Consider the following 25151-nt stretch of genomic DNA (forward strand, 5'->3'; position numbering starts at 1 on the left):
GCTGGAGCAAGATGGTATCTCATTGTTGTTTTGATTTGCATCTCTCTAATAGCTAATGATCGTGAGCATTTCTTCATATGTTTGTTGGCCGCTTTGATTCAAGGAATTTTAAATTTAAATTTTTTTTTCTTTTATGACTCATCATGAGCTCTGGTGGGGTAGTGCTTAAAGCACTTGACTGCTAACCAGAGGCTGGTGGTTCAAACCCACCAGCAACTCCTTGGAAGGAAGACTGGGCAATCTACTTCCATAGAGATACTGCCTCAGAAACCCAAGGAGGGGTCACTACGAATCGGAGACAACTCGATGGCACATAACAACAACTTGACCCAGTAGTTTTTAAGGAGGATGTTATTCAGTTTCCATGTGTTTGCTTTTTTTTTTCCTTGAGCTTCCTATTGTTGATTTCTAGTTTTACAGCATTGTGATCTGAGACAGCAGCTGCTCACCAGGCTTGGATCTTCCACGGTGATGCTGGGTGGGTTTGAACAGGCAACCTTTGGGTTACTAACTAAGCACAGACTGACTGAGCCACTGGGGCCTTTGTATATACATTTTGGTTATTAGATTCTTCTCAGATATGTTGTTTCCAAAGACAGTCTCCCAGTTGATAGCTTGTCTTTTCACTTTTTTGATAAACAACCTTTTTATTATTATTTTTATGAGGTCCCATTTATTTATTTTGTCTTTTGTTGTTTGTGCTTTGTGATTCTATAAACTAATTTATTGTTAAAAGCTAGGCCTGACACCATTGTTCTTCCTTTTTCTTTGAAGAAGTTTATGGTTTTATTTTTCACATTTAGGTCCTTAATCCACTTTGAATTTATTTTTGTGTAGGGTTTGAGGCATGGATCCTATTTCATTTTTCTGCATGTGGAAATCCAATTGTTTCTGCACCATTTATTAAAGAGAATCTTCTTTCCCTACTGAATGGACTTAGACTCTTTTGTCAAAAATCAGTTGACCATAGATGAGTGGCTTTATTTCTGGACTCTCAATTCTATCCCATTGGTCCATGTGTTTATTGTTGTACTAGCACTAGGCTGTTTTGATTACTGTAGCTGAATGTTGTTGTTGTTATGTGCTGTTGAGTTGGACTCGACTCATAGTGACCCCTCCTTGGGTTTCCGAGGCGGTATCACTACGGAAGTAGGATTGCCCAACCTTCCTTCCGAGGAGCGACTGGTGGGTTTGAACCACCAGCCTTTTGGTTAGCAGTCAAGTGCCTTAGGCACTATGCTACCAGAGCTCCTACTGTGGCTGTATAGTATGTTTTAAAATCAGAAAGTGTGAGTCCTCCTACTGTTGTGATCCTGATCAGAACAGTAGGTAGTGATTGCTGGGCACTATCTAGTTCTTCTAGTCTCAGGGTACCAAATAACCCAAACCCATTGCCATCGAGTCAATTCTGACTCATAGCAATCCTATGAGACAGAGTAGAACCATCTCAGAGGGTTTTCAAGGCTGTAATCTTTATGGAAGCAGACTGCTACATCTTTATCTCATGAAGGAGCTTGTGAATTCAACAGCTGGCCATTTGGTTAGCAGCCAGTTGCTTTAACCACTGTACCACCAGGGCTCCTACAGTCTCAGAGTGGATGAGTTTAATTCAATTTAGTTTGAACAAACCACACACATAAATGATCCATTTAAGTTCCCTTCTCTTTCCTCAGGAGCTCTGGTGGTATAGTGCCTAAGGCATTTGACTGCTAACCAGAAGGCTGGCAGTTCATACCCACCAGCCTCTCCTTGGAAGGAAGGTTGGGCAATCTACTTTTGTAGTGATACTGCTTCAGAAACCCAAGGAGGGGTCTCTATGAGTCGGATCTGACTCAATGACAGTGGGTTTGGTTTTTTTGGTTTCTGAGCTCTGGAGTCCCTAGATGATGCAATTGGTTAATGCACTTGCTAGATAACCAAAAGGTTGGAGGTTCCAATCCACTCAAAAACACCTCAGAAGAAAGACCTGGCAATCTACTTCCAAAAAATCAGCCACTGAAAATCCTATGGAGCATAGTTCTACTCTAACATACATGGGGTTGCCATAAGTTGGAATCAACTTGATGACAAATGGTTGGTTCTTGGTTTTCTCTATGCTCCAGCTAGTACCAGGCCTGTAATAGCTGCAGACCTACCTGATCATCATTCCTGTCCTCAAGAAACTTGATGCTGATGGGGGAGAAATGGAAACTCATATCACTGCAGCATAAAGTAGAAGGTGGAACATGCTCAAGTTGGTGTCACCAGAATGCTGTGGGAGTTCAGAGAGAACAGATCACTGCAGAGCTCAGATTATCAGAGTGACCTCCAGGGGAAAGAAAGACTAGGCTTGAGGGAGACAATATAAGTCTGGATGCAGGACCTCATCTTGCCAAATGGTGGACCAGGTCCACCCTGGCTTCCCTCCTCACTCCCTAAGCAGTCATCTCTCTGAGGGCCACTTATAGCCTGAGTCTGGAGTTCAAAGACACTTACACAGTCCTGCTCCTTTGAGGTGCTATCTGGGTGGCCTTCCTCTACTCTCTGCTCTCTCCCTATCATCTGGCTTCCAGTCACCGTATCAAGCTTCCTAAAGCTCTACATTGACCATATCACATCTCTGCTCAAAAATCAGCAGCTCCTAGTCACCAGAGAACAAAGTCCTAGCTCTCTAGCTTGCCTGTCAAGATTTATAGTCAGGCTCAAAATTCTTTTCCCACATCACCTCCCACTACTTCTCTCCAGTAGTGCTCTCTCTACTCCCAACCCTCCTCATACACTGTGGGTGGAATGTCCTTCCTCTTTCCTTTCCACATAACTCGTTGTTTTAAAACTTGAGCATGCCTCCGTCAACTGGAGGCTTGCTTAGATAGAGATGGCTAGACCCACCCCCAGTTTTTGGTTCCATAGGGCTGAGGTAGGGCTTGACAATTTGCATTTCTAATCCATTTCTAAGTAATGCTGCTAATGATTTCACACTTTGAGAATCACTGCTGTAACTCAATGCTGTCCATTCCTCAGGTTTATTCAGAGCCTTCCTGTACCACCAGCCCCAGCCTTGACTGTCTTCCAAGCCCACAGAAACCACTCCTTCATCTAAACTCTAAAGCTACATCTTTTTTCTTATCTCACTTAGGGGCCTTATAGGGTTGCTTTGATATTGAACAGGGAATTACCTTCTGCTTTTTCTCTCCCACATGTCCCATTCCTGAGAATTTTACCTCAGAACTATCCCTCAAATCACTTTCTTTTCTCATATTCCCACAGCTACTATCTAAGTTCAGGCCTCATCTTGTCTGACCTGGATTGCTGCACTCTTGCCTCCTCCAATTCACCTTTGTACAGCAGCTGGAGGGATCCATGTTGCAAATCTAATCATGACTTTTTCTACACAGAATCTTTTAATGGTTCCTTAATGCTCAAGACTAAGTCTTAGCATCTCAGCACAGGATGCAAGGACCTTCGTGTCCTGGCCTGGCTCTCTGGCCTCAGTTCCTACCAATTTACCCCCTTCTCCATGAATCCTTTTCTGATCCCAAGAAGTAGAGAACCCACTCCTGCCCAGGCAGGATATTTTGCAGAAATTACTGGTGGCACAGTGCCTAAGGCATTTGACTACCAACCGGAAGGCTGGCAGTTCAAACACACCAGCCACTCCTTGGAAGGAAGGTAGGACAATCTACTTCCGTAGTGATACTGCCTTGGAAACCCAAGGAGGGGTTACTGAGTCAGATCCCACTCAATGGCAGTGAGTTTGGTTTTTTTTTTTTTTTTTGGTATCTGCTTCTGGGTATGCATGTATAGTTCCCTGGATTGACTGTAAGGATTCTGAAGGCATGCATATCATCCTGTGTGCCCCAGGCCCAAGGTGTGCCTGCTGACTAACAATTGTTTCTCCCTCAGGCCCAGCCCTTTTTGTGGTTCAGGTCCCTGCCCACCTCAGCAAGGCCACAATGAACTGGAGAACCTCTTTAAGGCAACTACTCCTGATGCTGCAACTGGGTGAGTGCTGACTTAGGGTTGGGGAGCTGAGGACCTGGGAGGGGAAGCTGGTTGGGATGTGCAAGCATGGGAGAGGAGGGTAGAGTGGGATAGCATTGAGGCCTGACCCTTTCTTTTCCACCTAGTGTCGTTCCCGGCAGTTACTCAGGGAAAGGAGCTGGTACTGGGTGAGGCAGGCAAGAAGGTGGAGTTACCTTGCAAAGCTTCTCAGAAGAAGAACATGCTCTTCACCTGGAAACATTCTAATGAGACAAGGATTCTGAGAAACCAACTCTCCTTCTCCCTGTGTGTGCCAGGTAGGATTTCTTGCTTCCCTATCGAGGGAGAAAAATTGAATATTCTTGATGTCAGAGTCCTGCTTCTAGCAAACTCTAAAATCCCAAAAGGTTTACAGGGACTCAGAGGCACTCCTGCCCAGTATTTTCCAATGCCAGGTGCTATCTGGTCTTTCTCCAGTCTCTACTCTGGGTGTCCCGGGGGCATGCTTTTGGTGATGTATATTATTTTTAATGCTTTAATATTTATGAACTTATTTTAATGGGTATTAGAAAAATAACATTCATATAAAATTCATGATTTCATGAATATTACTGCTATAGACTCATGTAGATGATACTTTGTTTATTTTGATTAACAGGAACAGAATGTTTTTTGTTTGTTTGTTTTTAGCTTTTAAAGTGAAATCTCCAGATTTGAGACTTCAATACTTCTTAGAAACATTTTATACAGTAAAAAAGATTTTTGCCTCCCCCTGGAAAGTTTCTCCCTCATGTTGTCCTTCAAATAACTCTTCTTTCTTCTGTGTCTGGCTTCTAATATTCAACATATTCTTGAATAAGGGCTTCCTATGGAGCTCTGGTAGTGTAGTGTCTAAGGCACTTGACTGCTAACCAGAAGGCTGGCGGTTCAAACCCACCAGCCACTCCTCGGAAGGAAGGTTGGGCAATCCTACTTCCGTAGTGATACTGCCTCGGAAACCCAAGGAGGGGTCGCTATGAGTCAGGGCTGACTCGACGGCACATAACAACAACAACAACAACAACATGGGTCACAAGAAGGAGCTCTGGTAGGACAGTGCTTAACATATTTGACTGCTAACCAGAAGGCTGACAGTTCAAGCCCATCAGCTGCTCTGAGGAAAGAAGATGGGGCAATATACTTCCATAAAGACTTACCACCTTGGAAACCCAGTGAGGAAACCCAGTCAGAATTGACTCAATGGCAGTGAGTTTGGTTTTTGGTATGGGTCACAAGTAAGGAGCTCTGGTGGTTCAAACTCACCAGCTCCTCCGTGGGAGGAAAATGAGGCACTATACTTCAGTAAATATGTATAGCATTGAAAACTGTGATAGTTCAGTTTGTGTGTCCACTTGGCTGGCCCTGGTTGAATGGCTGGGAAGCTGGTGGTAGTTATTCCCCATGATGAGACTGGTAATTAACTCCATGGTGGATCTACCACAAGCAGCTGAGTGGTCTGCTTCCCGTATATAAGCTGGAGCCTTGGGAATGGTCTCTAGCCTAGGACATGCTTGGACCCTGCATGTAGCCATGTCGTTACTCAGCAGCCTGCTATGCTCTGCCAATCTTGGGACTTACAATGGACTTAAGTTAATGGCCTGCCCTGTGGTTTGGTAACATCGGGACCGTGCCTTACTTGTCAACTGTGGGCTTGGCAGCCTCAGCAGCCAGCAGCTGTGTGAGTGAAGAAAAGCCTCTAGCTTCAGTGGGCCAGGAGCTGGAGGCAGAGCTGAAGCCCAAGGTTGAGGGGCTTTCACACAGCCCCTAGAGTCTAGCATTTTGAACTTGGACTTAAAGCCTCCAAACTGTGAGAGAATAAACACCTGTTTGTTAAGGTCATCCCATTTGTGGTATATTCTCGTCAGAACAAAAACCCAAAAGGGGTTGCTATGAGTCACAGTTGACTCGATGGCAGTGGGTTTGGTTTGGTTTTGGTATGGGCCACAAGTAGGAAAATCTCAACAGCATAAAATGCATTTTTGTAAATTTAGTATATTTGTCATTATTTGCATTTCACTTCTTATTTTTAATATTTTATTTTTATTATGAAAATTTAAACATATATAAAAGAATAATTATATAATGAACCCCCATATACCCTATTCAGGTTCAACAATTCATGGCCAATTTTGTTTTATCTATATTCCCAAAGCTCCCCTCCCACTGTATTATTTTGGAGCAAATCCAGACATTGAACCATTCACTCTGTAAATGCTTCAGTGTATACATCCAGTCCTCACTTATTGACATGGTTAGACTAGGTTATTATGTGAAAATCGACATTTTGTGAAATGGAGGATGACTGCATCAGATCACAAAATGGAAGATGACCACATCATTACATAACTGTCAGATTACATCATTTTACATAACTGCCAAGCCACTGAGAATCATGGTCCAGCTAAGTTGACACATGATTTTAACCATCACAGCCAGTGTTTACTGTTGCCTAGCACCTCAGTGTTCACTACTCTCAGATGTATGTTGCACAAAATAGTCATGTAGTAGATTTTTTTACTATTGTCATAAATATGAAATGTTGGATAATGAGATAGTAAGTGAGGAGTAAGTGTATCTCTAAAATATTATGATTCTTTTAAAAACATCTACATTGCCATGATCAACCCTTAAAAATAAAAACCTAATTATTTAATTACAATAAATAATCAGTGTTCAAATTTCCCAAAATGGCTCATATTATTTTTACATTTGGCTTATTTGAATCAGAATAAAAATAAAAATTCATGAACTGTTTTGGTTGCATTGTATTGATCCCTTAAATCTCTGAATTTATACATTTCTCTCTCACTTTTTTTTTCCCCCTTGTAGTTGATTGATTGAAGAAACCAGGTAATTTTCCTATTAAGTTTTGCACATTCTGAATAGGAGCTAGCTATTCAATGGTGTCATTGACCATGCTCCTCTGTCTCCAGTAATTCCTATATACCTACTCCTCACTTATCCACTATCTTGTTATCTGATGGTTCATATTTATTGACAATAGTAAAAAATCTATTATCCAATTATTTTGTGCACTAACAATGTATGACAGATAATAACAAATGTTGAGGTGTGAGGTGAGAGTATGGCCGTGATGGTTAAAGTTATGTGTCAACTTAGTTGGACCATGATTCTCAGTAGTTTGCCACATATATATATATATATATATAATTATGTAATTTGGCAGTTATGTAATTATGTAATCATCCTCCATTTTATGATCTAATGTGATCATCCATTTTCATATAACACCAATTTTTGCATAACAATCTGGTCTTTGCAAGCTAACCATGTCAATAATTGAGGAGTTTGTGTAAATTGGTGGTTACATCCAGAAGCTTGATTAAGTTCACTTTCAATTTTTTGGCAAGAATACTTTGTGGGGGGGTGTTTTGCCCAGCAGTAACAGAATACTGCCCTCCTCCTGTCAATGGGAGCCAAGAAGGAACATGCACTTCTACCTCCACCTGGTAGTAATGAGGTTGCTCCCCTACTTCCCCTGCCATAGCAGAAAGTCAATTAAAATAAGTGGTTTAAATAAGATTCAGAGTCTCTTAACATTATACAAAAATCTCCAGGTTTCAGTAGAAAATTATGTATCATACTAAGAACCAGGAAGATCTCAAACTGAATGAAAAAAGATAATCAATAAATGCCAACACTAATGTAAAAATGGCAAAGCAGATACATCTCACCTCTAACTTCATGAGGGGAAGAGAGTATCACCATCAGTGTTAGCCCAATGCTGACTCCTTTGAAGCAGAGGTTAGACATACTTCCTCTCTCCAACCTTTTTTTTTTTTTTTTTACCAATTCTGACATCAGCTGTCCCTCAGATGACACATTCTACTTCTCTGTTGGGTTTGATAATTCATTGCCATGGCCACACAGAACTCATAGACAATACTCATGATTATAGGGCTTATTATAACCTCAGGTTATAATTCAGGATCAGGAAAGACTCAAGAGACAGTTCCTCAGTCAGGACAGCTTATTGGTCATGCCCACAGACAGGCCTGCCCCAGCCCTGAGCCTCTCAGCCGTTGGCCCCTTATACCCTCAGGCCTCTCAGACTGGCCTAACCTCTCAGACAAGGTTTACAAAGCTCTTTAGTCCAACAATAAGTGCTCAGGGCTCCATGGGTCAGCAAGCCTAGCTTTACCAAGTACCCAAAGGCACTGCACTGTAACTGCCTTGCTTCATGAGCCAGGAAGCCCACTGCATCTTGTGTTAGTTTCCTGGTTCAGCTGCCACCAATTCTCTGCTTCCGCTTCTCTGTGTCTTATGCCATCTCCAGTGTTACAACTCTTTCTCTCTGACTCCTGAGTCTAAGAGAATCTCAGCACAGGAATCCCAGCTGCAAAGGACATGCTCCACTCCTAGCTCTTCTTTCTTGGTGGTAGTGAGGTCCCCTCTTTTCACCTCTGGGATTGCTCATTTTTAGCCTAGTGGAACGGCAAAACTATTCAATTCCCTTGTTAGGGTTTCCTGTACCTCATTTGCATATTCCCATCCAATCATTTGGTGGGAGTTACAAGACCAGGGCAAGAAAGACTATATAAAAGTGATCCATCACACTGCAAGTAAGAAGAGATGTTAGAATTATCTGACAAATATTTAAAGCAGCCATGACAAAAATGCATCAATGAGCATTTATTAGGGAAGCAACAGGTTACAATTAAGGATCAAGATCAACAGGGTATAATTTGGGATTAGGATCAGGAAGCATGTAGGTAAAATCTCCCGTCTTTAGTACAGGACAGGTCTCTCACCTACTCTCGGCTGTGCAGGAATCCTCTTGGTGCTCTGAGGACAGGCTCCTCTCAGCACTCCTCTCTTGGCCCTTGGGCCTGCTCAGGCAAGTTACAAAACTCTTTTAGCTCTGCTACAAGTGCCCAGAAGCACCCAACTCCACCAGCAAGCCTCCTACCCAAAGGCACTCAGCTCTTTCGCACGTGGATTGGCATTCCCACTGTAGCTGCCTCACTTGGTGGACTGGGAAGCCCACCACAGCTATCTCATATCAGTCTCCTGGTTCTGCTTCTGCTGTTTCTCTTCTGCTGCTTCTTGCCATCTTGGTTCTTGTAATTTTACGCTGTCTCTGGTGTTATAGCTCTCTGTCTATTGGGTCTAGAAGGTTCTTAGCACAGGGACCTTAGGTCCAAATGACATGCTTCACTACCAGCTCTTTTTTCTTGATAGTAGTGAGGTCCCCCTTCTTCTCTGGCTCTCTTTTAAGCCTGCTGGGATGGCAAAATTAACCAATCCCCTCATTAAGGTTCTAAACATATTTGGATGGTCCCACCTCCACAAGAATGCCATGCACCTGGTCACAGGGGACATCAAGCTCAGTTGGCATAACATACTACACAAAAACATTGTTCCATATCCTACTTTGGCGAGTAGTGTCTGGGATCTCAAAAGCTTGTAAGCAGCCATCTAGATGCAACAATGGGTCTCTCCTCAATCAGAGCAAAGAAGAATGAAGAAAACCAAAGATGCATGGAAACAATTAGTCCAAGGGACTGGTACAACATGTGATCCTCAGCCGACAAAATTATGAGACCAGAAGAACTTGATGGTGCCCAGCTACCACTATCAACTACTCAGAGGGGAATCCATGTAGGAGATTCTGAATAGAGTAGGAGAGCAATGTGGAACAAAACTCAAAATCATTTTAAAAAAAAAAAAAAGGGACCAGGTTTGCTGGTCTGATAGAGCCTGGTAGAACCCCTGAGATTATGGCCCCTAGCTGCCCATCAGGTCTGGAATGAACCATTCCTATGGCCTCCAGCCAAACAAATGACATGCATATCAACTGAACATTTACATTAGGTAGATACACTCCTTGGAGAAATCAATCATGGGAGAATAGAAGGGCTGTGTACACATAGAGAGACAGCTTAGAAGGCAGGAGTGCATGGAAGGGAAGGACACAAGGAAGAGGTGGCTATGGGGAGAAAGTGGGAAGAGAGCTGTTGCATTGTGGGAGATTGCAGTCAATGTCATGAGACAAAGTGTACGTGAACTGCTGTATGGGAGATGAATTTTCTCTGTAAACCTTCACCCAAATCACAATAAAATTTAATAATAATAAAAAAAAGAATACCATGCATTTTATTTGCATTATTATCAAAGACCATGGCTAGAAAGGCCATATAAAAGCAATTCACCACACCACAGGAACGATTACAAAAGATCTGATATTTGTGTTGCAGGACTCTCAGGAAGAGAAGAAAAAGAGAATAGGCTTGAAAAAGTATTCAAATACATAATGGCTAAAAACTTCCAAAATTTAGCAAGAGACATAAATATGCAGATTCAAGAAACTGAGTAAATCTCAAGGAGGATAAACTAGGAAAAAAAAAATCCACACCAAGACACATCATAATTAAGAGAAAAACAATTTGAATGACAGAGGATGTATGATCAGAAACCATGAAGGCCACAAGGAAGTGGTACAATATTTTTCAAGTGCTGAAAGTAAAGAACTCTCAACTCAGAATCTTATAGCCACAGAAAATACACTTCATGAATGAAGGGAAAATCAAAATGAAAGAAAACTAAGAGAATTTTCCTCAGCAGATCTACCTTAAAGGAATAGCTAAAGAAAATTCTCTAAACAAAAAGGAAATAATAAAACAAGAAAACTAGGGATATTGTATCAAGAAGGAAGAGAAAACAGGGTAAGCAAAAATAAGTACAATAGACTTTCCCCTTCTCTTGAGTTCTCTAAATTATGTTTGACAGCAGAAACAAAATTATAACACTATGTGGTTGTAAATGTCTGTAAAAGAAATATTTTAAACAATTATATTATAAATGGGGAGAGTAAAGAAATGTAAAGATAGATAAGGTAAAATGATGACACTTGGAGGCTGTGATAAGTTATGTTTGAATAATGTAATACCCAGAACAACCACTGAAAAAAGAGATAAATGCAAAAACACTAATGAAAAATCAAAATGTGTTCTAAAGAATGATCATGAGCCAAAGTATAAATAAGTATCCATTAATTCATACTGATATAAATAAATGACTGAGTAAATAGAGAAGAGACAAATTTCCCATACAGAGGAATCCAAAATAATTGACATAGGTACTCCACTCTCAAGGAGGTGACGCATAACTCCTCACTCCTTAAGCATGGGTTGCACATAGTTACTTCCTTCCAAAGTATACGATATGGGGGCAGGGGAAGGGTAACTTTATAGTGAAGAAACTTGACAAACACTATTTCAAGCTGAATGATCAAGATCAACATCAAAAGTAATAATTCACATAGATAGTATGTATGCTCAATATGATGTACTGAAAAAAGCATTTACCTGTCTCCCAAAAACCCATAACCCCAGTCTAATCAAGAGAAAACACCAGGCAAATCCCAATAGGAAGATATTCTACAAAATAGCTAATCAGTGTTCCTCAATACTGGCAAGATCATCAAAACCAAGGAAAGTCTGAGAAACTGTTATCAAGAGGACGTCTAAGGAGACATGACAACTAAATGTAGTGTGATATTCTTGATGGGATCCTGGGGGGGGGGAAGGCATTAACTAAGGAAATCTGAATAAACCATGGCCTTTTGCGAATAAGAATGTATAAATATTGATTCATTAATTGTAACAAACATACCATACTAACTGGTTGAGGGATATTTAAGAACTCTGTACTATCTGTGCAACTTTTCTGTAATTCTACACTGTAATAAAGTTTATTACAAAAAGATGCTCAAGGAATTCATAGGAAGGCAAGAAAAAGACAACAGGAAAAGAAAAAAAAAAAAAGGAACAAGCAGAAAGCAAAAAATAAAATGGCAGACTTAAACCTTAACATAGCAATAAACCCCAAACCAAACCCACTGCTATTGAGTCTATTCTGAGTCATAGAGACCCCCACTGGGTTTCCAAGGCAGTAAATCTTTATAGAGGTAAATTGCCCCATCTTTTTTCTGTGGAGCAGCTGGTGGGTTTGAATCACCAACCTTCTGGTTAGCAGTCAAATGCCTTAGGCATTATGCTACAGAGCTCCTAACATATCAATAGATACAATAAATAGTCTAAATACATCAATTAAAACACAGAGATTGGCAGTTGTTGTTGTTGTTGTTTGCCATCGAGTGGGCCCCGACTCATAGCGACCCCTCCTTGGGTTTCCGAGGCAGTATCACTACGGAAGTAGGAATGCCCAACCTTCCTTCCATGGAGTGGCTGGTGGGTTTGAACCGCCAGCCTTCTGGTTAGCAGTCAAGTGCCTTAGGCACTATGCTACCTCAACCTAGACCATCTACAAGAGCCCAGGTGGTGCAGTGGTTAAAGCACTGAGCTGCTAACTGAAAGGTTAGCAGTTCCATGGGAGCAAGATGTGACAGTCTGCTTCTGTAAAGATTTATAGTCTTGGAAACCCTATGGGTTCATTAGTTCCTATGGGTATATTAGTGCTTAAATTCTAAAGTACTTGGTTTGTGGAAGGCTGTGGTCTATAGCGGGAACTTTAACTCCATTTTGAGTCTTGATATAAGTTTAAACTCCATTTGAGTTATTTCTGACTATTAAACCAACAATGTGGCTATGCATAGACAAGTCCAGGACAAACCTAGGTAGGGGCTTTGCTCTCTGGAAGAGTGTGGTTGAAGTTGATTATGCTCAAAGAACTAGGGAACTTGCCTGAGTGTGTCCTTATTTAAATTAAATTAAAGATCGGGGTCCTAATAGTGTCTTGTAGGCACCTTGTGGCTATGACTCAGGGCCATGTGATCATGAGTCATATCTTGACCACCACCTAACCAGGTGGTCCAACCCCACAACTAATTTTATGTAACTCTTTTCAATCTTCAATTGTGTGTGTATCCCTATCATGGTCCTCTCCCCAATTCTGTAGACCACACTCTGAGCCATAAGATACCAAAAAAAACAAACCAGAGAGCTGTGGTGGCATAGTGCCTAAGGCTTTTGACTGCTAACCAGGAGGCTGGAAGTTCAAACCCACCAGCCGCTCCTCAGAAGGAAGGTTAGGCAATCTACTTCTGTAGTGATACTGCCTCAGAAATCCAAGGAGGGGTCACTGTGAGTTGGATCAGCCTCAATGAATATAAAAGAATTGAAATCTTACAGAGTGCATTCTCTGATCAAATGGAATCAAACAGAAATTAATACCTGAAAGATAATAGGAAAGTCTCTGAACATTGGAAATGAAACCATAACTTCTAAGTAATCCATGCATGATCAAATAGGAAATCTCCAGGGAAATAGAAAAACTACATTGAATTGAATGGAAACAAAAATACAACATATCAAAATTTGTGGAACACAGCTAACACAATGCTAAGTGCTCACATTGTTGTTGTCAACTGTCATCAAGTCAGCCCTTGACTCATGGTGGCCCCATGCAAAGATGAAAAGTTTCAAATTAATAATCTAAGCTCCTACTTCAAGAACTAAAAAGATTATGAGCATACTAACCCAAAATCAAGCAGAAGGAAGGAAATAATAAAGATAAGTGCAGAAATCAATGGCATTGAAAACAGAAAAAAAATTAGAAAAATCAATTAAATCAAAAGTTGATTCTTTAAATAGATTGATAAAATTGACAAACGACTGCAAGACTGACAAAGAAAAAGAGACAGAAGACACATAACTGATATTAGGAATGAAATAGGGAGTGTTACTACAAACTCTGCAGACATCCAAAGAATAATATGGGGATGAATGTACATCATAACTTGTTGTTGTTGTTGTTATGTGCCATCAAGTTGTCTCCGACTCATAGTGACCTATGTGCAACAGAATGAAACAGTGCCCGATCCTGTGCCAGCCTCATGATCCCTACTCAGATCCCTACTAAACCTGAGCCCATTGCTGCAGCCACTGTGTCAGTCCATCTTGTTGAAGGCCTTCCCCTCTTTTGTTGACCCTCCACTTTACCAAGCATGACATCCTTCTCCAGAGAAGGGTCGCTTCTGACATGACCAAAGCAGGTGAGACGAAGTCTGGCTATTCTTGCTTCCAAGGAGCATCCTAGCTGCACTTCTTCCAGGACAGATTTGTTACTTCTTTTAGCAGTCCATGGTACTTTCAGTATTCTTCACCAACACCACAACTCAAAAGCATCTACTCTTCTTCAGTCTTCCTTATTCATTGTCCAGCTCATACATGCACATGAGGTGATTGAAAATACAATGGCTTGGGTTAGATGCATTAGTCTTCAAAGAGATATCTTTGCTTTTCAGTACTTCAAAGAGGTCTCTTGCAACAGATTTTCCCAATGCAATACATCTTTTGATGTTTTGACTGCCGCTTCTCTCTGGAGTTCACTGTAGAACCAAGTAATACAAAGTTGTTGACAACGTCAATCTTTTCTCCATGTATCGTGATGCTGCTTATTGGTCCAGGTGTGAGGATTTTTGTTTTCTTTATATTGAGATATAATCCATACTGGAGACTGTAGTCTTCATCAGTAAGTGCTCCAAGTCATCCTCACTTTCAGCAAGCAAAGTTGTGTTGTCTGCATATCTCAGGTTGTTAATGAGCCTTCTTCCAATCCTGATGCCACACTCTTCTTCATATAGTCCAGTTTCTCAGATTATTTGCTTAGTGTACAGATTGAATACATATGGTGAAAGGATACAACCCTGACACACTCCCTTCCTGATTTTAAACCATGCAGTATCGCCTTGTTCTATTCAAATGACAGCCTCCTTGTCTATGTACAGGTTCCTCATGAGTACAATTATGTGTTCTGGCATTCCCGGTCTTAGTGTTATCCACAATTTGTTATGATTCACACAACCAAATGCCTTTGCATAGTCAATAAAACACAAGTAAACATCTTTCTGGTATTCTTTGCTTTGAGCCAAGATCCATCTGACACCAGCTATGATATCCCTCACTCTACATCGCCTTCTGAATCCAGCTTGCATTTCTGGAAGTTCTCTGTCAATATACTGCTGCAACTGTTTTTGAATTATCTCAACAAGATTTTACTTGCATGGGATATCAATGATACTGTTCAATAATTTCCATGTTCTGTGGGATCACCTTTCTTTGGAATGGGTACAAATATGGATTTCTTCCAGTCAGTTGGCCAGGTACCTGTCTTCCAAATCTCTTGGCATAGATGAGTGAGTACCTACAGCGTAACATCTCAATGGGTATTCTTTCAATTCCCAGAGCCTTGTTTTTTGCCAATTCCTTCAGTGCAGCTTCAACTTCTTCCTTCAATAGCATTGGTTCTTGATCATATGACACTTCCTGAAATGGATGATCATCTACCAATTTTTTTGGTATAATGACTGCGTATTCCATCCATCTTCTTTTGATGATTCCTGCATCATTCAACGTATTGCTCATGGAATCTTTCAACATTGCAATTTGAGGCTTAAATTTCCTCTTCAGTTCTTTCAGCTTGAGAAATGCCAAGCGTGTTCTTCCCTGTTGGTTTTCTAACTTCAGGTATTTGGATATTTCATTATAATAATTGACTTTGCCTTCTCAAGCTGCTCTTTGAAATCTTCTGTTCAGCTCTTTTATCCTGTCAATACTTTCATTTGCTTTAGCTACTCTTGTTCAAGGGCAACTTTCAGAGTCTCTTCTGACATCCATTTTGGTCTTTTCTTCCTTTCCTGTCTTTTTAATGATGCTTTGCTTTCTTCATGGATGATGTTCTTGATGTCTTCTCACAATTCCTCTGGTTTTTGGTCATTGGTGTTCAATGCATCAAATCTATTCTTTCGATGATCTCTAAATTCAGGAGGGATATAATCAAGGTCATATTTTGGTTCTCACGGACTTGTTTTAACTGTCTTCAGCTTCAATTTGAACTTGCACAGGAGAATTTAATGGTTTGTTCCACAGTCAGCTCTAGGCCTTGTTTTGGCTGAAGATATTGAGCTTCTCCATCATCTCTTTTCACAGATGTATTCAAACTGATTCCTGTATACTCCATCAGGTGAAGTCCACATGTATAGTCATTGCTTATGTTGTTGAAAAGATATTTGCAATGAGTAAGTCATTGGTCTTGCAAAATTCTGTCATGTGATCTCCAGCAATATTTCTATCACCAAGGCCATATTTTCCAACTGCCGATGATTCTTCTTTGTTTCCAACTTTTGCATTCCAATCCCCAGTGATAGTAACACACCTTGATTGCACATTTGGTCAATTTCAGACTGCAGAAGTTGGTAAAAATCTTCAATTTCCTCATCTTTGGCTTTAGTGGTTGGTGCATAAAGTTGAATAATAGTAATATTAACTGGTCTTCCTCATAGGCATATGGATATTATCCTACCACTGACAGCATTGTACTTCAGGATAAATCTTGATACATTCTTTGTGATGATAAATGCCATGCCATTTTTCTTCAATTTGTCATTCCCAGCATAATAGATCATATGATCATCTGATTCAAACTGGCCCAAACAACATGATGGATGTAATTAATATCTTGAATTGTACATGTAAAATACGTTTGAAAAAGAAAGAAAAGGATAACAAGAGAATACTAAAAACAACTCTGTACACATAAATTTGACAATTTAGATGAAATGGACGAATTCCCCGAAAAACACAAACTACCACAATTCACCCAATGTAAAATGGATAATTTGAATAGCTTAAAACAATTAAGGAAATTAAATTCATGTAGTAAGAACTCCAAAAAGAGAAATCTCCAGACTCAGATGATTTTACTGGACAATTCTACCAAATATTTAAAGAATTAACACCAATTCTACACAGTCTTTTCCAGAATACAGAGGAGGAGGGACTACTTCCTGAGCCATTTTATGAAGCTAGTATTACCCTGATACCAAAACTAGACAAATAGTACAAGAGAAGAAAATTACAGACCAATACCCCTCTTGAGAATAGGTGCAAAAGTGTTTAGCAAAACGTTGTTGTTGTGTGTGTGAACTGCTGTATGGAAAGTGAATTTACTCTGTAAACTTTCACCCAAATCACACACAGAAAAAAAAATCGTTGTTGTTGTTACGTGCCATTGAGTCATCTCCGACTCACAGCGACCCCTTCTTGCGTTTCCTAGGCGATATCTCTATGGAAGTAGATTGCCCAATCTTCCTTCCAAGGAGTGGCTGGTGGGTTTGAATGGCCATTCTTCTGGTTAGCAGTCAAGTGCCTTCGGCACTACGCCATCAGAGCTCCTAGCAAAACATTAGCAAATATAATCCAGCAATATACAAAAAGAATCATACACCATGACCAAGTGGACTTTACTCCAGGAATGCAAGATTGGCTCAATATTTGAAAATCAATTAATGCAATACATCTAGTAAGGGCAAAAAAAAAAAAAAAGGACATGATCACTTTAATTGATGCAGAAAAAGCATTTGACAAAATTCAACACCTATTCATAATAAAAATTCTTGGAAAAATATATGAATAAAAGATAACTTCCTCAACTTGATAAAGAGCACCTACCAAAAAACAAAACAAATAAAACATTACAACTAATATTACATTTAATGGTGAAAGACTGAATGTTTTCCCCCTAAGAGGGAATAAGACAAGGATATCCACTCTTACCACTCTTCCTCAACCTAGTACTGCAATTCCTAGATGGTGCAATAAGACAATGAAAGGTAATACATACACAAAACATTATTCCACCTCCTACTTTGGCGAGTAGTGACTGGGACCTTAAAAGCTTGCAAGCAGCCATCTAGATGCAACAATGGGTTTCTCCTCATCCAGAGCAAAGAAGAATGAAAAAAACCAAAGATTCTTGGAAACAATTAGTCCTAGTGGCTAAGGCACATGACTGCTAACCAGAAGGCTGGAGGTTCAAACCCACCAGCCACTCCCCAGAAGAAAGATGGGGCAATCTACTTCCGTAGTGATACAGCCCTGGAAACCCAAGGAGGGGTTGCTATGGGTCGAGTCTGACTCAACGGCACATAACAACAACAACAAGTGACTGGTGTACCATGCAATCTGCAGCCTATATGACTATGAGACCAGAAGAACTAGATGGTGCCTGGCTACCATTGTCAACCACTCAGAGGGGGATCTGTCTAGGAGATCCTGGATAGAGAGGGAGAACAATGTGGAACAAAACTCAAAATCATTTGGAAAAAAAAAAGGGGGGTGGGGAGACCAGGTTTGCTGGTCTGATAGAGCCTGGTGGAACCACTGAGACTATGGACCCTAGCTGCCCTTCAGGTCTGGAATTGAACCCACACCTGTGGCTTCCAGCCAAACAAAAGACAGGCATATGAGTTGAACATGTACCTGAGGTAGATACACTCCTTGGAGAGAACAATCATGGGAGAAAGAAGGGCTGCTTATGCACAGGGAGACAGCTTAGGGGATAGGAGGGCATGGAGGGATGGACACAGGGAAGAGGTAACTATCAGGAGGAAGTGGGAGGGGAGCTGTTGCATTGGGGTAAATTGTAGTCAATGTCTTGAGACAAAGTATATGTCATGAGACAAAGTGTGAACTGCTGTATGGAAAGTGAATTTGCTCTGTAAATTTTCACCCAAATCACAATTAAAAAAAGAGAAAAAAAGGAAGAAAGAAAAGGTAATACAGGGAATACAGATTGGAAATTAATAAATAAAACTATTCTTATTTGTACATGACATGATTGTCTATGTAGCAAATACCAAGGAATTAAAAAAAAAAAAAAAACCTCCTAAAAGTGATGAGTGAGTTCAGCAAGGTTGTAGAATATAAGATAAACATGCAAAAATCAATAGTATTTCTCCTGGGGTGGGAGGGGAGGAAACACTGCAAAAACAAAAAAAGCACCCACTGCCACGAGTTGACTCTGACTCATAGCAGTCCCCATTGAGTTTCCAAGGCTATAAATCTTTGTGGAAGTAGATTGCCTCATCTTTCTCCTGCAGAACAGCTGATGGATTTGAACTGACTTTGTGGTTAGCACCCAAATGCCTTACCTGCTAGCTACCAGAGCGCCTTCAGAGACTGCACAGGACCAGGTTCTACCTTGAGGGCCTCCTGGAGACAGGCTTTACTGTGGTGGCTCTAGAACTTGAATATGCATCAGAATGCCTCAGAAAAACCTACTGCTGGGCCCCACCCCCAGAGTTTCTGATTCAGTCCCTAAGGGCAGGAGCCCTGGTGGCTCAGTGATTAAAAAGTCCTCTGCTAACTGAAAGATCAGTAGTTCAAATCGACCAGCCACTCTGCAGGAGAACAGATCTAGTGATTTGCTCTTAGAAAGACTGCAGACTAGGAAACCCAATGAGGCAGTCCTACTCTGGAAAAAAAAAAAAAATTCTAAATAATAGCAACAAAACTGTGGAGACAGAAATGAAAAATACAATACCATTTACAATCACTAAAAAAAAAAAAAAGAAAAAAGAAAAGACAGGGATTTTGTATTCCCTTATCCTTTTCTTTCTTTTTCAAACATATTTTACATGTACAGTTCAAGATATTAATTACATCCATCATGTTATTTGGGCCATTTTGAATCAGATGATCATATGATCTATTATGCTGGGAATGACAAATTGAAGAATGGCGTGGCATTCATCATCACAAAGAATGTATCAAGATTTATCCTGAAGTACAATGCTGTCAGTGATGGTATAATATCCATATGCCTATGAGGAAGACCAGTTAATATTACTATTATTCAATTTTACGCACCAACCACTAAAGCCAAAGATGAGGAAATTGAAGATTTTTACCAACTTCTGCAGTCTGAAATTGACCCAGCATTCAGGTGCGTTAATTATCACTGGGAATTGGAATGCAAAAGTTAGAAACAAAGAAGAATCATCGGTAGTTGGAAAATATGGCCATAACAAAACCTTTACAAGATTTGTATGCTGAAAACTATAATGCTAATGAAAGAAATCAAAGGAGTTCTAAGTAAATGGGGAGGTATACCATATTCATAAATTAGAAGATTGAAAGGTGTTAAATCGCCCCAAATTCACATAAAGGTTTAACAAAATTCCTATGAAAATTCCAGCAAGATATTTTGTAGACATGAACAAGTTGTCTGACTTTGTACCTTATTAACAACACTATAATGATTAATATGGTACCTGAATTTTTGTTGGCATTTTTAATCATCGTTTTAAGGATAATGTTCTAGAAATGAAATTAAGGATATGAACTTTTAAAAAACAGTTGATATGTATTCCAAAATGGACAGAAAGTCTCTGTGTATATGCACTAAGTCTAGTTAATGTCACTGTGTGCCTCTCTCACTAGCACCCTTGCCAGCATTGAGTATTATTATTTAAAACATTTTTTCTTGGTAATTTGATAGTTGAAGAAATATATCATTGTTGTTTTAATTTGCAATTCTTTGATCTACTGTGAGAACGACACAATGTGCTATTTTCTAAAAATTCTTGTATCTTTTGTGCAAATGCTTTTGTTCTGTTTCTATGGTTTAATCTTCCTCCAGAACAATTCCTTTTCCTAACTTCCTGATCTCTGACAATGGCGGCATCATTCTCCTTGTTCCCCCAATTTCTGAACCACAGAGTCAAATTTGTTTCTCTTCTTCAATTCCTGGTTTCCCACCAGCCACCAGCTATAGCCGTTCCTCCCTTTGAAACTGTTTTTCTGTTTTATCCTCTTCTTTGTTCTGATAGGAATGCCACCGTCCTAGCCAAGGGGTGCATTTCATGGATTACAGTGAAACCTTCCTGATGGTTCTCTCTGCAGCCACCCTGTTCTATTTAATTTCTCTTCCACATGCGCAGCACTGCCTTCCAAAGCATTGTTTTACACACACCATCCCCTAACCTGTTAGACCAAGCCTAGAAGGCTCTGCTGGACATTTATGCTCTGAGAATCCCGCAGCTTCCCATCCAGGAACTTCTAGTCCCAGGTAATTTCCTTACAGCCTGCCTGTACTGCTTTTCTGAAGCATTTCTCCTTCCTTCCTGGAATGTGCTTACTGCTCCCCTTTCCTCTAGTCCAGTGCCTATACTTCTCTTAAGGTTTGGTTTAATACTAATATCCCCCATGATGTTATCCCAGACTCACCAGTAGTCTTAAACTGTTCACACATCTTGTAATCAGTTGTATGAAGTGTGTGTCAGCCTGGACAAATGAGCCATGGGGGCCACATAAGAGAAAAAGGGAAGCAAAAAAGAAATATTTTTGGGAGACGTGATACATTTCATTTTTGATAAGTTGGGTTTGGAGTGATGGCAAGATATCCACATAAAGCTATCCCCTGGGCAATTGGAAATGTAGGCCCAGAATTGAGGAGAGATGTTGGGCTGGAATAAACATTTGGGAGTCATCTATAGAGCTGATAGAGGAATGCCAGTGGAGTTTAAAATGTGTTTAGGAGTGGAGAAGAGAACCAATGAAAGGGTCTGGGGTGACACCTAAATCTAAATGTCAGAACAAGAGTCCAAGACGAAGAAAAAGAAAATATGGCACTTAGAAATGGAGGTGAGAATCAAAAGAGGTGAAAAGGGGCAGAACCGTAATAGTCTACTCTTTCAAGAAGTTTGGCAAGTTGTGAAAGGAATGTAGTTGAATTTCGGAAAAATGTGGGAAACTAAACCAGTGTGTAAAATAGGGGAAAGAGCAAATAGGGTAGGAGTGACTGAGGGACAAATAAAAGGGAAGATTGGATGAGTGACAGGAGAAAAAAAGAGGTGAGGTGTTGCCCAGGGCTACAAGGTTATCTGGAAAGGTCTTCAGAAGAGGATGAGCCTGAAAGGTGGGGAAGAGGATTAGGGCATCTGGAAGAACAGAGAATACATGGTCAACATGGTATCCAGTCTCCTGCACCAAGGCAAAAATAGGGAGAGGGCAACAACTGCTCAGGGAGGCGGAAGGGGTTAGTGATGGGGGCTTTAGTCTCAAACACCCTCACCCTGTCCCTCTAAATATATATTCTAAGTAACAAACAATGTGTATGCTTTGTAAATCCAGCTTCAAGACAAGTCCTCTAGCTTGCCTTCCAAACCAATTCTCTAAATTCTCTAGAATTTAGAGAAAGGGCTGTCTTCTACAGAAATTTTGTTTTCACGAAATGATTGGCCAAAGAGAACTTCCTCTTGGAAGTCCTCAGTTTCCTTATTTGTAAAATAATAAAGACAGTACCTTCTTTTGAAATTGCTGTGAAGGTTAATTGTATGTCAAACGTTTGGCACATAGGAGCCTATACTCCCAAACAAAGGTATCACTTTATTTTAGGTTAGTGAAATATTGTCCTATCAGGTAAATGAGTGTAATGGGACCGCCTCACTAGTCTGGGGTTCTCTGATTAGCACATGGGGCACATTCTGCAGGAAATTAGTTACTCAGATCAGAAGAGTGGTAGCTTTGTCTTCACAGGGCTGCCATGTCTCTGGAACTCCCAACCTCAGCCATATGGTTTCTATTTCCAGGTCCCTCTGGGCTGAAAAGTCGCCTTGAATGCAAAAGAAATCTTTGGGACCAAGGATACTTTCCTTTGATCATCAAGAATCTTGAAATGAAAGACTCAGGGGATTATGTCTGCGAAGTGGAGAACAAGAAGGAAGTGGTTCAATTGCTGGTGTTTAGATGTGAGTGGGAGGGCCTGGGATGAGGATACTCCCGCTCCATCTCCTTTCCTCCTCTACTGCCATCTCCACACCAAAATCAAGGCCTGAATTGGTGGTACTTAACAGTCCAGAAGTGGATCAGGTTAGCCACCAAGTCTCCTTAAACCCTCTTAAGGCCTTGGGTCAGGCAGGGGAGGGAGGGAGAGGCTTAAAGAGGAGGAAAGAGAAGGGTAGGAACCAATGGAAGGAAGGAGAGAGAGAATGGGGAACAGAAGAAGGGGCCAGGAGGAGGAGGAGAGGACTGGATTGGGGTGGGCAGCTGGCTGTTGAGAAGAAAGGAGATATTGGGACAGTGGTGGAGACACTCTTGGTTTCTTACCCTCTTAGGGATGGTGTGTGTATGTGTGTGTGACACATGTGTCCTGCTTCCTCCACAGTGACTGCCAGGCCTGGAGTCCACGTACTGAAGGGCCAGAGTCTGACCCTGACCTTGGAGAGTCCCTCTGATAGTAGCCCCTCAGTGCAATGGAAGGGTCCGTGGGATAAAAGCAAGAATGAGGGCAAAAGCCTCTCAGTGTCCCAGGTAGGGCTGCAGCATAGTGGCACCTGGACATGCACCGCCTCCCAGAACCAGAAGACTCTGGAGCTCCAAATAAACATCTTGGTACTGGGTAAGAGAAGCTCCTCTCCCCTGCCTCACAAGCCCTCCCTGTGCTCTCTCTGCTCTGCTCCTAGGCCTGATGCTGGGGGGTGGAGGTGGGGTGGGTCCAGGCCCCCCTAGAGTTGAGGTCTGTGCTGAGGGACATGCTAGGCCCTCTCTTCCTCAAGGTGCTAAATAGCAGCCACCCCTCAGAGTGGTAGCATGGAGGAAGAAAGGGATGGAGGATATAAAGATGAGGAGTCCCAGAAGCCCCTGGAGGAAGCCTCAGGCCACGGGTATCTAGTTTCTTCATTTTCTCAGATCCCTACCCCTTCCAATTTGGCACATCCACTTACTCAGGGATGTTAACACCAGAAAGTAAGCCCCGATGAAATTCTACACGGCACTTGTAGAGCTATGAGCTAGGCACTGAGGGAAAGACCAAAAGCCAAAGAAGTAAGAAAAATAAAGCACCCAGCTTGTGTCTTCCACTTAGGTGGCGTGACATGAGGTAGTAGAGTGTGGTGGTTTTGTGCTTGGACTCTGATTTAAACTCTGGTTCTTATACTGACAAGCATGTGACTTGGGCAAGCTCTTGAACCTCTCTGTGCCTTGGTTTCTACATCTATCTATAAAATGGGGATGATACTGTGATAGTACCCATCTTGTAGTGTTATGGCAAGAAACAAATGAGCTCATACATGTAACACACGTAGAACAGTGCCTGGCACGCAGTAAGTGCTATTTAAGTGCTTGTTCTTATTTTGTGAAGGGTGGTAAATTATACACCTAAGTTGTTGGTGTATAATTGAGTCAATTCCGATGCATAGTGACCCTATGTGACAGAGTAGAACTGCTCCCTAGGGGTTTGGCTATAACCTTGACTGAAGCAGATCTCCAGGTCTTTCTCCCACAGTGTCATTGGGTGAGTTCAAACAGCCAACCTTTTGGTTAGCAGCCAGGTGTTTAACTATTGTACCACCAGTACTGCTTCTTTTTTATTTTTTTTTAATTATGATTTGAGTTACAGTTTGCAGAGAAAATTGGTTTTCCATTCAACAATTCATACATATTTTGTTTTGTGACATTCTTTGGGATCCCCACAGTGTAACAGCATTCTTCTCACTTCCTCCCTCTCTTTACCATTTCCCTTCATCCTTCTTTCCTATCCCTTCCTGCCTTTAAGAAGTGCTTTATCCTTGGGTAAATGCTGCCCTTTGATCTCACAAGGTTGATAGTTCTAATGAGTGCATGCTTCCTTGGTGTTATTTTCACTTTATAGGCCTTTCTGTCATTTGGCTAAAAGTTGAGCTACAGAGGTTAGTTAGTTCAGTTCCAGGCTTGAAATGTACCTAAGGCCCATAGTCTCAGGGGTTCCAGCAGTCTCTATCAGACTGGTAAGCCTGGCCCCTTTTTTTTTTTTTTTAATGATTTTGAATTTTGTTCCTCATTTTTCTCCAACTTTATCTGGAACATCCTATTGAGATCCCTTTCAGAGCAGTCAGCAGTGGTAGCTGGGTACCATCTAGTTCTTTTGGTCTCAGGGTCATAGAGGCTGGTGTGCATGTGGTCCAACTGCTTTGGACTAATTGTTTTCTTGTGTTTTGATTTTCTTCACTCTTCTTTGCCCTGGATGGGGAGAGAACATTACTTGCACCTTAGATGGCCATTCACAACTTTTAAGACCCTGTCTGCTACTCATCAAAGTAGGATTAGAATATTGTCTTTGCAGGTTATGTTATACCAATTGACTGTAGTGTCCCCCAAGACTATGGTCCTGAGCTCCCAGGCCACCAGTGCATCTTATAAATAGTGCAAGCCAAATGTTCTCTGTGCTCCTGGGATCCTGAAGAAGGAGCGGCCTCCCTGTAGCTGGGCTGCTCTTTGAGGCTTCCTGGAGGAGACAGACTGCCTTAGGAACATGTTGGGGTGGAAAGATGGGAGAGAAGATTGAAGGGGTAAAAGGGCATTTAAGGACCTGAAATGCCAACCTAGGTGTTTGTGCTTATCCTGGTCCCC

General features: G+C 41.2%; 1 protein-coding gene across 1 annotated transcript in view; it reads left to right on the forward strand.

Annotated features, from left to right (window-relative positions):
- The window catches only part of CD4 (CD4 molecule), a 38431-nt gene that overhangs the window by 8486 nt on the left and 4794 nt on the right, over positions 1-25151 (forward strand). Inside the window, exons 2-5 of the mRNA XM_042780453.1 lie at positions 3883-3981; positions 4107-4277; positions 22355-22513; positions 22930-23163. Of these exons, the coding sequence (XP_042636387.1) occupies positions 3883-3981; positions 4107-4277; positions 22355-22513; positions 22930-23163 (663 nt within the window). The remainder of the gene's footprint in view (positions 1-3882; positions 3982-4106; positions 4278-22354; positions 22514-22929; positions 23164-25151) is intronic.

Source organism: Orycteropus afer, unplaced genomic scaffold, assembly GCF_000298275.1.
Source record: "Orycteropus afer afer isolate SDZICR_OR568_19922 unplaced genomic scaffold, OryAfe1.0 scaffold00040, whole genome shotgun sequence".
NCBI classification, from domain to species: Eukaryota; Metazoa; Chordata; class Mammalia; order Tubulidentata; family Orycteropodidae; genus Orycteropus; species Orycteropus afer.